The 14,467-nt window shown below is 32.8% G+C and overlaps 1 protein-coding gene across 1 annotated transcript in view; it reads left to right on the forward strand.

Annotated features, from left to right (window-relative positions):
• MRPS9 (mitochondrial ribosomal protein S9) overlaps window positions 1-14,467 on the forward strand; it is a 96,303-nt gene that overhangs the window by 78,165 nt on the left and 3,671 nt on the right. The window contains exons 6-10 of the mRNA XM_044670470.1: window positions 753-835; window positions 1,708-1,783; window positions 3,881-4,049; window positions 4,876-4,984; window positions 11,706-11,875. Of these exons, the coding sequence (XP_044526405.1) occupies window positions 753-835; window positions 1,708-1,783; window positions 3,881-4,049; window positions 4,876-4,984; window positions 11,706-11,875 (607 nt within the window). The remainder of the gene's footprint in view (window positions 1-752; window positions 836-1,707; window positions 1,784-3,880; window positions 4,050-4,875; window positions 4,985-11,705; window positions 11,876-14,467) is intronic.

The raw sequence follows: 14,467 nt of genomic DNA on the forward strand, positions 1-14,467 counted from the left end.
ACATGATTGCTCCAAGAAACGAAGAAGATAATCCAAAGAAAAAGGCTTATCATTACTTTTTTTTTCTCATATTGACAAACTTCTATTTGCATCATAAGTATTTTATAAAAGATGCCCCAAAAGTTTTTGTGCCGTTTTAAGCTATTAAGGCATAATTAAACTATGGAGGCCTAAAACTACAAAGACAACTTGCCTTGTATTTGTTGTTTTAGGTATCTTGAATATACAAACTTGGGCAGGTCAAAACATAAACTTGTAATCTGTAGAATTTTATTTTGATAAATTCTCCATTTAAACTCAATTTAATTTTGTATTTTCATATTTAGAACCCACAACTACCTCCTCCAAAAAATATACATCCTTGTATTGGTTGTTACAGTTGTGATGATTTAGGCTGACTTTTGTTCATAGGAATTAGTGGAAAACAAGTGAGAAATGTTCTACACAAAGATTTACTGAAATGCAAGTTAATGAATATTTACATAACTTTAAAAACAAGTCAAAGTAAGTGTTATACATATTTATAGCATCCTCTTTAGTGATAAAGACCAGCTTCTTATTTAAGTCAAGAATAATGTAGTGATACTTTTAAAGGACCTTTAGCTTTACCTCTTTGAATCTAGACACTGGCAAAAGGATACCCCTTTTTTAAAAAGTTTAGATATAACAAATACTAGAAAATACAAAGTATAACATATGATAATGCAGTTAAAACAGTGCACATTTTAACCTCATTCTTTTGCGTATTCTAGGATGTGTATGGAATGATATTAGACCTGGAAAAGCACTCAGATCACCTGAGAGACAAAGGTTTATTGTCTCAAAAAAAAAAAGAGTAAGTTTCCTTCTTGAGGTAAGACATATACTTTGTATTAAAATTTGTAATTTTTCTAAAGCTTAAAAATTATGTAATTTTTAAAGATTTATCATCATTCAGATCTAAAACATTAGATAATTTTTATATGGAAAGATATTAGAATTTTTAAAATTTGATTTGATTCTGACTTTTAGTACTGGATTCTCGTTTTATTTGTATTTTATAGTTAAGACTAGAACTTAGTCCTTTTTTAAAATTTGTTCTTCTGGAACATAATGTACATTTTTAAAAGTCATGTGCTTTTTTCTTACTTTGGATGTATCTTTTGATGTAGAGATTAACAAGCAATGGTAGACTAGTCCTATGGATTTTAATAGTTTTAAATCTGCCCTCTTTTATTTTTTGTACACAAAATCTTGAACATATTTTACTTTGATTTTTTTCATGACATTGTCTTTATTGCTTTTGGTACTGCATTGATTTTTTAGTATCTTCTAAATAACCCTAATTTTTCTTAATTTTTAAGAACATTTTTATCCATTTATGTTTTGGTTTTGATCCTAAAGCACATTTTGAAATTCTAAAACAGGCAAAAATGAATTTTTATGAGAATTTAGCATAACCTTTAATTGTGAATGTGTTACTTAGTTCCTTATTTGATTCTTGATACAGAAAGATCTCTAAAAGTATGAAGATCTCCTTAAAGTACATTGACAAAACATTAAAATGTTCCTTAAACTAATGTAAGTTGCCTGATATTTGAATGAAGTCATAATCTTTTATGGTATAAAGATGTTTTTCTGAATCATGCATGACTGTATGTGTGGTCCTTTGTGATATAACTAATTGCATGGTTAATTAAAATGAGAATATATGTGATATTTTAACAGAGACCTGATTGGCAGCAGATGGCTGATTAAGGAGGAACTAGAAGAAATGTTAGTGGAAAAACTGTCAGATCAAGATGTGAGTAATTAATCTTTTTAATTTAAGGGGACCTGTGTCATAAGAAAGCAGACACATGTGGTATTTAGGAACCCAATAGAAATATTCCTCAGAGACAGGTGCTCCTAAGAAAATGTTCCTCTTTTTTAAACATTTACAATTGGTTTCTGCCTTGGTAATATCTATTTATGTTTCGGAAAAGGGCATGGGTGTTCTCCAAATACTCCCTTCATCAATACTCCTAACATCATCTATTACTTGTCTTTGGCAAATGTAGCAGATGGAGTTATATTCACTTACAAGTCTATTCATTTAGTTAGTTTGTACTGGCTATAGCAGTAAGTAAGTGAGGTTAGATTAGTAAGGTTAAAAAGGATATGGGGGGGAAACCTTTTGTGCTATCTATGATCTATACTACTTTTTTTTTCTCGTTTTTTTCATGTTACATGCTGCTAAATATTTCCATGGTTGTATATAATTGTAGGAAACTTTATACCATAAATATTCCATAGTAATAGTTCGTGTTCCATCTAGACTCAAATCTATCAGAAGGAATTTTATAATTAATAACTGAGAGAGGACTAGACATCAAATTTAGCCATCTAGCTTTATCACTCCATATAAAACAAATGGTTAAGATTATGAAAAAGTACTATTAACATTTAGCTATCTCAACACAAAGTCTTTTTGTTATTGTAGTCTCACTTTAGATTGAATTATTGTTATCCTTATTTAAGTAATTGAATATAGAGAGGTTGTGACTTGCTTTAACATAAGCTGTTTAGTTAGTGTTAAAGCTCGAGTTAGACTCTGTTTATATTAACTGAAATTACAATTCTGATCCTTTTGGAGTTTACTTTAAAAATCCATTTCCTTATTCTTTTAGAAGATCATTTCATATTTAGCTAAATTTTCTTTCTACTTTAATTTTTATGAGCATATATTTTCAATCTTTAAGCATTCTAAGGCATACCAGTATGGCTTCTAGTATGTGTGAGGTGGGACTAACTAAAATGTGGGAAGCCCAGCAAAGCAACTACTTTAGTCCTTTGTTTCATTAGTAGGACTAAGTTATCTCTGCAGATGTGAGGCAGAGTTAGAAAAGAAGGAATAGGAAGGAAAGCAAAAATCGGAATTGAGACTATAGAAGAGGAAAGGGGGTTAAATACAACTAGAAAAAGGATTGACATGTTGATAATCCTAACACTCTTGGTTATCTTAAACCTTTATCTGTATTGACATTATTTTATGCATCATTAGAAATCATTCAGAATTTCATGGAAATGCTTTTGGTAATAATTTTTCTATGTAAATTAATGAAATTTTAACATTGAAAATTTTCTGTAATAATTTTTTAATTCACATAGGGCAGAGTTATCCATATTTTAGAGAGTTGATGTAATAGTTGTTTGATTTTGCATTAACACTTTAGAAGCAAGTTATTTTGGCTTCATTTATAAGGGGTTAATATCAAGTTGTTTACTTTCTAATCACATGTTCAAGAACTATTAAAAAAAACTCACAGAGTAGCAGGGATAATTTATTTCAAGAGGTTGCCCTTTAAGTCAAGTATCTCTTGAATTTTTAAATAGCTTGATTGTTCAGTTTTAAAGGAAATCATAAACATTAAAGGAACACAGCTTGAACAGGCAAAGATATATTTGCCAAGTGTATTATAAAATATAATTTAAGAGGTACATTTTCATAAAATCAAACTATTTTCATTTCAACGTACATAACTTATGGGAAAAGATCTGCAAAGCTTTCTTGATGCAATTCTAGTAAAATAATTAGAATCATGTTTAAGATCACCCATATGTTTTCTTTGAAAATTAATAGAAACATCATTCTAACATTATAATCCTATATTATAAAGAAGTTGGTTTTTCTTGGAGTGAAAGACTTCATTATTTGTTAAAGAAAGGGTTCAGAATTTTCAGGCCTCTAGAATAAAATGCATCTGTGTGCAGCTTTAAAAGCAGCATGCGGATGCAAAAGTGTCATCCTGTCACAATTCATCAAGAAAAGCAACATAGGAAAGATCAAGGATATAAAAATAGAAAATTTTAGCAAATGCAATTACACTTGCATCTTCTAATGAATTTTTATTGTCTACAGCATATGCGGTTCATTCAACTGCTCGAAAGGTTATTGACATTGCCATGTGGTAGCACTGAAGAAGAATACATATACAAGTTTCGCAGAACTATACCTGTTCAGTCCAAAAAAAAGTTGATTGAGCCTCTGCAATATAACGAACAAGGAATGGCCTTCAGCAGTGGAGAAGGTAGTAACTGTCTTTCAGTTACAAAGTAAATATCAGATAGAAAAATCACTTTGTCTGCCATCCTTGATGTTCATTTAACATTTCTCAGGAAAAGCTGAACATCATGTCTCAAGGGAAATATGGACACATGCTTATAACTGTTATATGAATCTGTTAATGTTATAAACATCTTTTTTTTAGCTGGAACAAATAAAATATTTAAAATAAATCTGTCTTCCGCCCACCATTGTGAAACTTATTTACTATGCATTTACAGTAAACTTATTAACTTTCATATTTTCCTACCTGTTTTACTCTTTTATTTATGCAAAGACATTTGACACAAAGTAACTTGTAAGAATTCATTAAGCATTGGAAATCAGAAACTGCAGCACTCATTTTAAGTCCTATTTTAAAACTTAGTGTTTTCAACTTTGTCCTAATGAGTCTTTCCATTTTTACAGATGGTTCTCTGATAGATATTTTTTACTAGAATTTTACTCTAATATTTGTAATTTTATAAATACAACTCCCTTAATTGGTTTTAATTGTGAAATACAACATCTGAACAAAAAAGATATACAGAAAACAGGAGACTACTCTGGCCTGATGATGGTAAATTTAATATGAACTTTTTTGTTCCCAAATGATTTCAGAGATGAAAAATAAAACTAGTTCCTTAGATAATTTAGAAAGCTTTCAGGGCAATCTGACTTCTTTTCTTCTACTTGAATTTTAATGCAAACATTATTCAGCTATATATTTTATTTCTTAAAATACTTCTTTGCACTTTTAGGTAGTCCCAAGTGAACTAACACTTCACTAATAAGAACTTTCTATCTTTAAGGCAAAAGAAAAACTGCAAAAGCAAATGTAATAGTTTATGAAAATGGAAGTGGAATAATAAAAGTGAATGGAATAGATTCTTTGCTTTACTTTCCAGTAACACAGGACAGGTAAGCTCTAATTTTGGCTTGCTTTTTTTTAATGAACCTCTTTTGAACACTTCGAACATTTTCAGAGTAACTTCACATCTTGTGCTGAAATTGGGATTTTTTTTTTTTAAGGAAAGATGAGTTAAATAGTTGGTTCATTAAACTGAAGATGGAGATTTTTCTAGGCATCATAAGATTTTAGTCCTATACAATTATATTATACAATTAGCTACCTAAAATTCCTCCATTATCATAAGTTATTAGAATTTAGGTATTCTTAGAAGCTATCAATTTTTTGTCTTCTTATATTGAACTTTTAAAAAAATATTACTCTTTCTCAATTCCAAAGAAACTTCACTATTTTTACTATATTATCCCTTTAAGACAGAGAAAAGAAAACTTCTAGCAGCTTTTAACAATTAACAATTAACAATTTAATTTAATTTAATTTAATTTAAATAGAGATAGTAAAAGAATATAGGAAAATGAATATAGTAGAGGAAATGTAGGAAAGAGGTAAAGAAAGAAAATTTCCTAATGTCTATACTAGTTATCCTATAACTACCTATAATTATTACCTATAACTACCACTAATAACACCCCACAAAGTTCCAATCCAATCTAGCCCAATCAAAACCAACCCAGTCAGTGTTTAATCCAACCCCAATTAGGTCTGTCAAGGAAGACCAGCCACCCTCCTACCCAAAAAAGGTTAAAAAGCCCTCTACAGGCTAAAGCCAAACAGCCCTCTCAGTAAGCTCAGACCTTCCTTTGTATTCCAGCAACTAAACGCCAACCACCAACCCAACACACTCCAAGCAGCCAACTTGACTATAACTAACAGCCCAACCAACTGACGCCGGCCCCCTTTTATACCCTTTTCCTACCTCACTTCCTATCTCTATAGTTCCTCCTTCCTGTCTCTATGGTTTCTACTTCCTATCACTGTGGGCTGGTTAATCTCTATACATCTCTATGCTAAGAGGACCTCCAGGTCCCCCGTTAAATTAAAAAAAGAATAAAGAATTCCTTTTTACACTCGGTACTTAAACTAGCAGGTTCTTGCCATTTATTTCATAAGACATTTTTCTTTAATTAGAAGATATAGGGACTTTTCTTACTCGGTGTGGAAAATTGATTGTGTTGAAGAACTATCCTTTAATGGCCTGGAATGATAGCAAAATATTAGTTTTATGCAATAATTGGTGTCCATTTTTTTCTGTGACCATTTTATTTTTTTTAATTGTATATAATTGATAATAAAAAAATGAAAATGATATAAATATGTTGCTTTGCTTGAAATGCATGTTAGTTGAGTAGAAGGAGCACTAGATTTGGAGTAAGAATACTTGAGTTCAGATTCCTACCAGTTATCCAATAGATATTGATATGTTACTTGAACCCTGGAACCTGTTTCCTCATCAGTAAAATGGAAGTAATAATAACTATGGTGCCCACCTCATGTGGTATAAATATTAAATGCTCATAATGCAAACACTATATAGAGCACAAGATAGTCATTTCAATAAGCATTTTGTTAATGTCATCTTGAACAAATTATTTTTGAGCAAATCACTGTACATAAGGGCCTTTTCTTCAGCCACTTAATATTTTTTTCATTAGCTGTCTTTCTAAACATCTACTTTTATAAGACATCCAAGGGAAAGTGAGATTATTAGTAGAAGTTCTAATTGATTGATCCCATAAGTCAGGGGTCGGCAACGCATGGCTCTTTCTGCAGGAGCCATAAAGTCATTTTTTTTTAGGCGCTGTTACAGGAGCGCGCACTGTGAGCACTGTTCGGCTCTCACGAAATTACATTTTTAAAAATGTGGCGTTTATGGCTCTCACAGCCAAAAAGGTTACCGACCCCTGCCATAAGTCCTAACCTTTTGTCTCTTCTCCTTTTTAAAGCATCTTGGCTGTACTATCAAATGGGAATGCCAAGCATCTGTTCTTAATGCTTATTTAAGGATATTAATTCTTTTAATCCTCTATAAACTTCTCAGCAGGACTTAAGTTCAATAAAGATTTCATTATTTTGTTTTCTGTGTCAAAAAATATGATCTACCCCATATTACATTGCAAATAGAGGTATGGGTGAAAATACATTTTAGGCAGAGTTCTTTTCTTAGGCTGCTTCTTCACAGATTAAATTTCAAGCAACAGATTTTAAGATTTGTCAAATATGTTGCTTTCCTATCAGCCACTACAGAGATTTTATAAATTGTTGCCAAAGACCACCAAAGGCTTTTTTCTGATGAGTTCAGCTGCAACAGTCAAATCTCCTTAAAATGTCCAGGCACCAAACTATGTGATGTCTCTCCTGATCACAGTCTAGCAATTGACTATCTTATGCAAGCTGAATGTCCCATCAGTAAATCAATTTTATTCAGCCAGTCAAATAAGTAGGAATTTATTTGAGCACTTCCAATGTACAGTAGATTGTGCCAGTGTGCCAAGTATTTAGGAATTTTAAAAAAGGAAACTTGAGATGTATTAAAGGGGAAAAAAACAAACAAACTGGATTTTAAGTCCAAGAACCTGGGTTTCCATCTTGACTGTGCCATTTAATAGTAGTATAATCTGGGAATAGCTCCATTTTCTCATTTATAACAAAAAGGATAATAATATAATACCTACCTCACAAGATTTTTGTGATGAACATAACTCTATAGAACAAATATGAGTTACTACTGCTATTATTTTATGACAATTTATCCCATAAAAGCAGATTCCAAGTAAGTACACCAAGCCTAATTCATTTGCAATAAAAACCCAGAGCTTACAAAGTCTTCGCACCATACAGCCAAATCACATGTATATCTTGACCCTAGAGACCTTGATGCTTCAGGTTTGTTTTTTGTTGTGGTAGTAGTTTTTTTAATATTTATTTTTTTTTAATTCTGAACTTAAATGCACACAAAATATTTTTATTTCCATATACACAACAGAACACAAAAGGGATTGTAAATTAAATCATTTATCTTCAGTTTATGATGGTTTTTAAAAAGTGATAAATTGAACAGATTACTTTAAAAACTATCCTTATCTGTACTTCCTTCTCAACTCCCCCATCTCTTCTATAAGCATTTTAAAAAATATTATAGTTGCTTACTTTTTAGGAGGCTCATTATTGCTGAAACTCCTCTTTTCTCTACAACATGTTCCCTAATTAAAAACCAAAAAAAACTTCTTGATTACTCTAAATACTACCATTAACTGACCTAAGAATCAACATACTTGACCTCTTTGTATTTCCCTATATATAAATAGATAGTAAGTTCTCCATAAATGCTCAGTCATTTGTTAAGTGAATGGAAGGGCATTTTATGCACATTTAATTTAAGCAAATTCAGTGATACATATAGTGTCTCTGTCCTCCTCTTGTCACTCTTTACCTTTCCTGCCGTACTCCCCAAATTAAAAAAAAAAAAAAAACAGGACCAATCAAAATGATGGTTTAAATAGTGCCTAGTATTTTGACCACTCCAGTCAGTGAGCTTTTGCCTGGAGTGAAACATGTAAACCTGCTGTTCCCTCAGACAGTCTAAGTTCTCAAGAACCTTTCATGATATGAGCGTCTCATCAACTGAGGATAGAATGCCCTCTTATCATACTCATAGTCAATCTATTCCTTTTGCTGAGGCTAGTGTTGTTAATGAATAAGGACAGCCTTGGCTAACCTTCCAAACATTTCTCTTCATTATTGTCTTATGCTCAATTTCAGGAAAGCAAGAAGAAACAACAGTTCTATAATGCCTAATATAATTATACTTGTATATGAACCCTTTTCAAGATAATTTTCCCCTATCAACTACCTATCTTACCTGTTTTTGTTTTCTTTGGTTTGAATTGAACCCCTGGTTCTCATTTCAGTCCAGTTCAGTAGGTTAGCTAGGTGTGATGAAAAAAAATTTTTTTTAAATTCACTTGTTTCTGTAGCAAACATCTCAGATCAGTCTTCTTTCTGATACAGACTGCCTTTTAAAGAAGCCTTACCTTTTTCTTTCCCCAGCTACAGCTGTTTAAAAATAATATACTTTGCTTTATGCTAGATTAAAAAGATCTTAAAGGTAACTTTGGCTATATACAACTTGCAGTATCTTATGCCTGATATGAGAGGGCTCTCCTGTGTATACCACTGTGAATTGACCAAGCAGTGGAGTTTTCCTACCTTTTCTTAATGGCCCTGGGTTGACTTTGTCTCTTAAGTATCAGCTTAAGAAGAAGCTTATATTCTGGTTTGTTTGTTTGGTACCTTCCTATAAATTACTCAAGAGTTTTAACAGTGGTTCTTTCTGGTTTAATCTTTGTGGATTTGGGTACTTACCTAGAATCTTTGCGTTTTAGCAATTAAAGTGCTTGTAAGTAGTCCAAAGGAAAAGAAAGAACAATTAGTAACAGTTTTAAAAGTAGAAAATATAAACAACAATAGCATGCATCTCAGTCATGATATTATGGAATTTTAGTTATGTAGCAGCTAACATTTGGTAACAAATTGGGCTAAATATTACAGGTTCTTACACTTTGTACTAGAACCTGATGAAATCTTTTTTACATCCACTGTTTTTTTTTCTTTTTAACGTTTTCTCTCCATCTTTTTTTTTTTATTAGCATAGTTATGTCCCTCCCTCATTCTCATTATTGTTTGGGGAAAATCCTTGATTTTGTCAAGGTTTTTACATTTCTTTTTATTATTATCAACTTTTCTCAATTTCCTTTACTTTTGTATTTGTACCATTTAATTATTTTTAATCCTTTATCTTCCATCTTGGAATCAGTTCTGTGTATTGGTTTCAAGGCAGAAAGAAGATTGGTATACACTAGGGTATGAGATATAAGTGATTCACCCAGGGCCACATAGCTAGGAAGCGTCTTGAGTCCAAATTTGAACCTAGGACCTCCCAAGTCTAAGCCTTGCCCTCAATCTACTAAGCTACCTGGTTGTTCCCTCTACCATTTAATTTACAAAAGATATTTATTTTATAGTTTTATAAGTCACATTCTTAAAAAACAATTTTAGTAATTTTTCTATTTAAATCTTAAAATATGAAAGAAAATGCTAAAGGCAACAAATATGATAATTGAACATTGAGCTTAGGATTTAAAAAAGTATTTTTGATTCACTGTTTCCTGTTGATACCATGAGTAATTTTTGTTTGTTCATTTTAAACATCGTAAACAATAAATGAACCTTCAAAGTTTTTCAGGTATACTTGCCACATCAAGTTTAAAATCTAGTTAGAAAATATTAACTCCTCCAAAGTAATTAGAAAGCAATATAAGACAGACTATAATTAAGCACTGAATTATATGATACAGAATATAAAGAGTACAGAATTTCAGAGAGGTGAGAGACCAAAATCTCCTGGGTGGATTTGAGGAGACTTCATAGGTCTTGAAGGAAAAAGGGGGGAAGAGAGTGTTCTAAAGAAAGAATAACAACATGAACAATCACATGCTGTGGCAAGAATGAACATAGTGTATTCATGCGAACCTTGTTCACCATCTAATTTTATTTAATACCCAAAATATAAAGAAGAATTAGGGAGCTTGACTAATGAAAGTAATGGGTAGGACTACTAAGAGAGTTAGGGAATGCAAGCAAAAAGTCTAGAGAAAATTAAAAGAAGTTATGTTTGTTAGTTTAGGTATTAGTATCCTTCCTCCTTCCTCTTTCCTCCTTCCTCTCCCTTTCTCCTTAGAATAATGAGAACTGACAATCTTTGTTTGCCAGTAAACAAAACATAATTATTAGCAATTCATTGTTTATAGACATGTTTCCATTTGTTATCAATTGCAATGGAAGTGGGATATCCTTAATTTTATTACAGTCATTTTATATTTTATAAGTATGTATAATTTGCTTAGGTATTTAGTTCCTAAAGCAGTCCTCTTTCAACTTATTTTTTTCATTGAGGAACAAGTCGAGAGCAAGGCAGAAGGTATTACTTATGTTAGCACATCGTTTTACTTCTGATATGGGATTATTTAGGTATTCTATTTCTTCTGCTGTTAATCTAGGCAATTTATATTTTTGTAAATATTCATCCATATAGCACATCTTTTTAAATAAAACTATAAATAACACCCAGATTAATTTTCTATAAGAAGCATTCTAAGAGAATCACAGATCTAGAGTTTAAAGACATCTGACCTAGGCCTGGAGCCTAGAGGTCCTGGGTTCAAATTTGGCCTCAGACACTTGCTAGCTTTGTAACCCTGGGCCAGTCACTTAACCCCAATTGCCTAGCCCTTTCTGTTTTTCTTAGAATTTATATTAAGACAAAAGGTAAGAGTTAAAAAAAGAGAGAGATTTTAAAGGGCCCATTGTCCATCCACTCTTTTTATAGATATGGAAACCAAGGACTAGAGAAGTCTTAAAGGTACAGTCAGTAGCACAGCTGAGATTTGGTTGCAGGTCTTCTAATTCCAAAGCCAGCATTTAGAAGTGTTCTGGAATTCTCCCTCGACTCTGATTCAGTCAAGAACTGGGTTTGTGTCCTGCCTCTCTGAACCTTCATTTCTTTATAAAATGGGGATATTCATAGTCATCGTGCCTATCTCATTAGATTGTTGTAAAAATCAACCAAGGGAGCATGTGTAAAGTGCTGATAGAGACAACACGACCTTGTGGATAGCAAACCAAATATATAAAAATATTGATGTTCATTTATTTTGTTGTTATATAGAACTAACCTGCACTTTTAAAATTATTTGTTTGTATATATGTTGACAGAGAGCAATTAATGTTCCCATTCTACTTCCTCGACCGACTTGGAAAGCATGACATGGACTGCACAGTCTCAGGTGGAGGGAGATCAGCACAAGCAGGAGCAATTCGTTTAGCTACTGCAAATGCCTTATGTAGTTTCGTCACTGAAAATGAAGTAGAATGGATGAGACAAGGTACGAATTTGAGCTGAGAAGGCATATTTTCACAGTAATATCAGTTTTCCTTCTTTTCTAATAATTGCCTGAAATTAATAAGAAAATAATATTTTTAAATATTTAATTTTACTGAGAGCAACTTTCACACTTCAAATTTGCAACAATAATTTTTGGTCTTGATTTCTGACTTATAGCAAATTTTAATTAGTATGAAATTGTCAGTTCAGCGTTGTTAAAATGTTCCTTTGCCTGAAAGTTTTGGGCCTTGAGGTATATCCATTTGCCTGTATATCAAGCAGGTAGCTCAACTATATTTATGAGACTACATTCTTTGTTTTCCAAATTATTGTGATAAATGTTTCTATCAATTAATTATAACAAAGATTCTCATTATTCTTTTAAAAATTAACATTTTCATTTTATAATTATAATAATAGCTGGAATTTAATTTTCTTCTCTTGCTTCTACATTTTGCTTCAACTTTTGATTGCCAGAGCTATTGATCTAGGCATCCTTATATTAAATTGTGGGGGGAAGATACACATAATTGACAAACCTGATTTATTGAGATCTTTAGAGTTTATGATAAACTTATTTTGGCCTGAGACAAAGGTAATCTGTATACTCTCCTTAAAAAATTATTTATCAAACAAGTGATTTTGTGATGCAAGCAAATTATTCTGCTTAACCTATTTAATTTTATTATATCTTAAAATATCTATCTGAACATAAGCAGTTGCTGTATCAATTTTATACATTCATTAAAACAGTAGATAGTATCAGTTTTTGACCACTTTTTGTTAGTCAGTTGACTTTGTTTCTTATCAAATGAGATATTTGCAAAATTCCTTAGCATAGGGCCTGGAATATATTAGCCACTATAAATGCTTATTCCTTTCCTTTCCCCTTATAGAATATTCTTTTTTCTTTTTGGATCAGATCTGTGATTTCATTTGGAAATTCACTGTAAGAAAATTCCCTCTGTCAGTGTAGATGAGCATTGTGTTCTTTTAGAGTTGCCTGAAACATTGAGAAATTAATCTATGTCTTTAATGAAGGAATGAGGATGATGAAGAGGGCTGTCTGCTAGGAAAAGAAGATGAAATGTGATCACTTGTGCAGAAATTTGCCTTTTCAAGAAGAAAGACCACCTCTTTGTATGAGACAGGAGTGAAGGAGGAGATGGTAGTGGAAGGAACCTGATTAGAATGAGATGAGGAAGAAAAGATGAGAGAGCTCTTGGTGAATGGCTTCGGTTTTTTTCAGTGAAATATGAAGCAAAGTTCTCAGCTGAGAGGGTTGTATGGTAAGCTGGGTCTTGGGAGATTTGAGAAGTGATGAAAAGGTTTGGAGAATAGTATAGTGAATGTTAGGGAGTTATAAAAGGATTGACTGGCCACTTTTTTAGCTATTCCACCAGCGTTTAGGAGCCATTCGAGATTATGTACCATTAATTTGTGGTAGATCCAGTCAGTAGAGTTCATGATTTTCTAAAGCTTTATTAGTAGGAAGAATCCAAGGCTGAGACTTAATAAGGAAAGATCAGTGATAAGATAAGGAGATAGAGGATAAAAAAGAAGTGTAGAATTAAACACATTCACCAGTGGGTCAGTATGGGGAAGGAAAGGCATAGGTAGGGGAGGGTTGATGGCCTGGGAAAGAACTGAGATGGGGAAAGATTGGAGGTGACAGTAAGAACAAAGAGCTAGGTTAGGACTTTTAAGGCAGAGGGAAAATTGGAATCACAAATTATAATTGGATAAAGAAATTTCAGAGTTCATGAATATGGATGTGGAGTACTTGTTCAAGGGTATGGCCATCTATCTCTGTGTAGCTGAGATGGGGTGGATGAATAGTTATGAAAAGTAAAATGAAGAACTGGGAGGAAAAGGTTGGGAGATTGTTAGTTGGGAAGGAGAGTAAGCCCATGAGCAAGGCTCTGAATTCACTAAGGAAGGGAGAGTGTTGTAGAGGTCAGTAGATTGGGTGATAGAGAAGGATTGAGAGAACCTCTAAGGTGGAGAATTTTCCAGGTGATGGTCATGGAGGGTAAACTTGGAAGTGACAGTAGAGAACTGTGAATATTCCAACTCCTCCATCCATAGCAGAAACAGTTGTGGGCTGAATGAACATAACCAGTGCTGGGAAAGGTAGCCAGAGAAGCTGTGCCATGGGGAATAAGTGGGGAATGGACCAGGTCTCCATGAATGGATGAAGATGAAAAGAGCAAGAAAGAAAACGGTTCAAGATGAAACCAACTTTATTCCACGTGGAGGAGTCATTCTAGAGAGCACAGTGGAAGAGATTAGGGTAGAATGGGGTGGGGAGAGAGGGAGTGAATTGAAGAGGAAGGGAATAATGGAGTGGTCCATAGAGACAGAAAATAGCAATGTAACAGTAACAACTGGCTTGAGGAAAATCACTCAGGGAGAATGTGACAGGATGAGATTGAGGGTTCGGTTCAGGTAGTATATACTCTTAGGAGTAGAACCTTCCCAGAATGGGGACAAGGGAAAGGTGGGCAAATCAATCACTGTGCAGTTATAGGAGTTACTTTTGCCTTGGGCCACTGTTATGTCAAAGGCAAGACCTAAACAAGGTCTTCCCTCT

The sequence above is a fragment of the Gracilinanus agilis genome, chromosome 3 (genome assembly GCF_016433145.1).
Source record: "Gracilinanus agilis isolate LMUSP501 chromosome 3, AgileGrace, whole genome shotgun sequence".
In the NCBI taxonomy this organism is placed as follows: Eukaryota; Metazoa; Chordata; class Mammalia; order Didelphimorphia; family Didelphidae; genus Gracilinanus; species Gracilinanus agilis.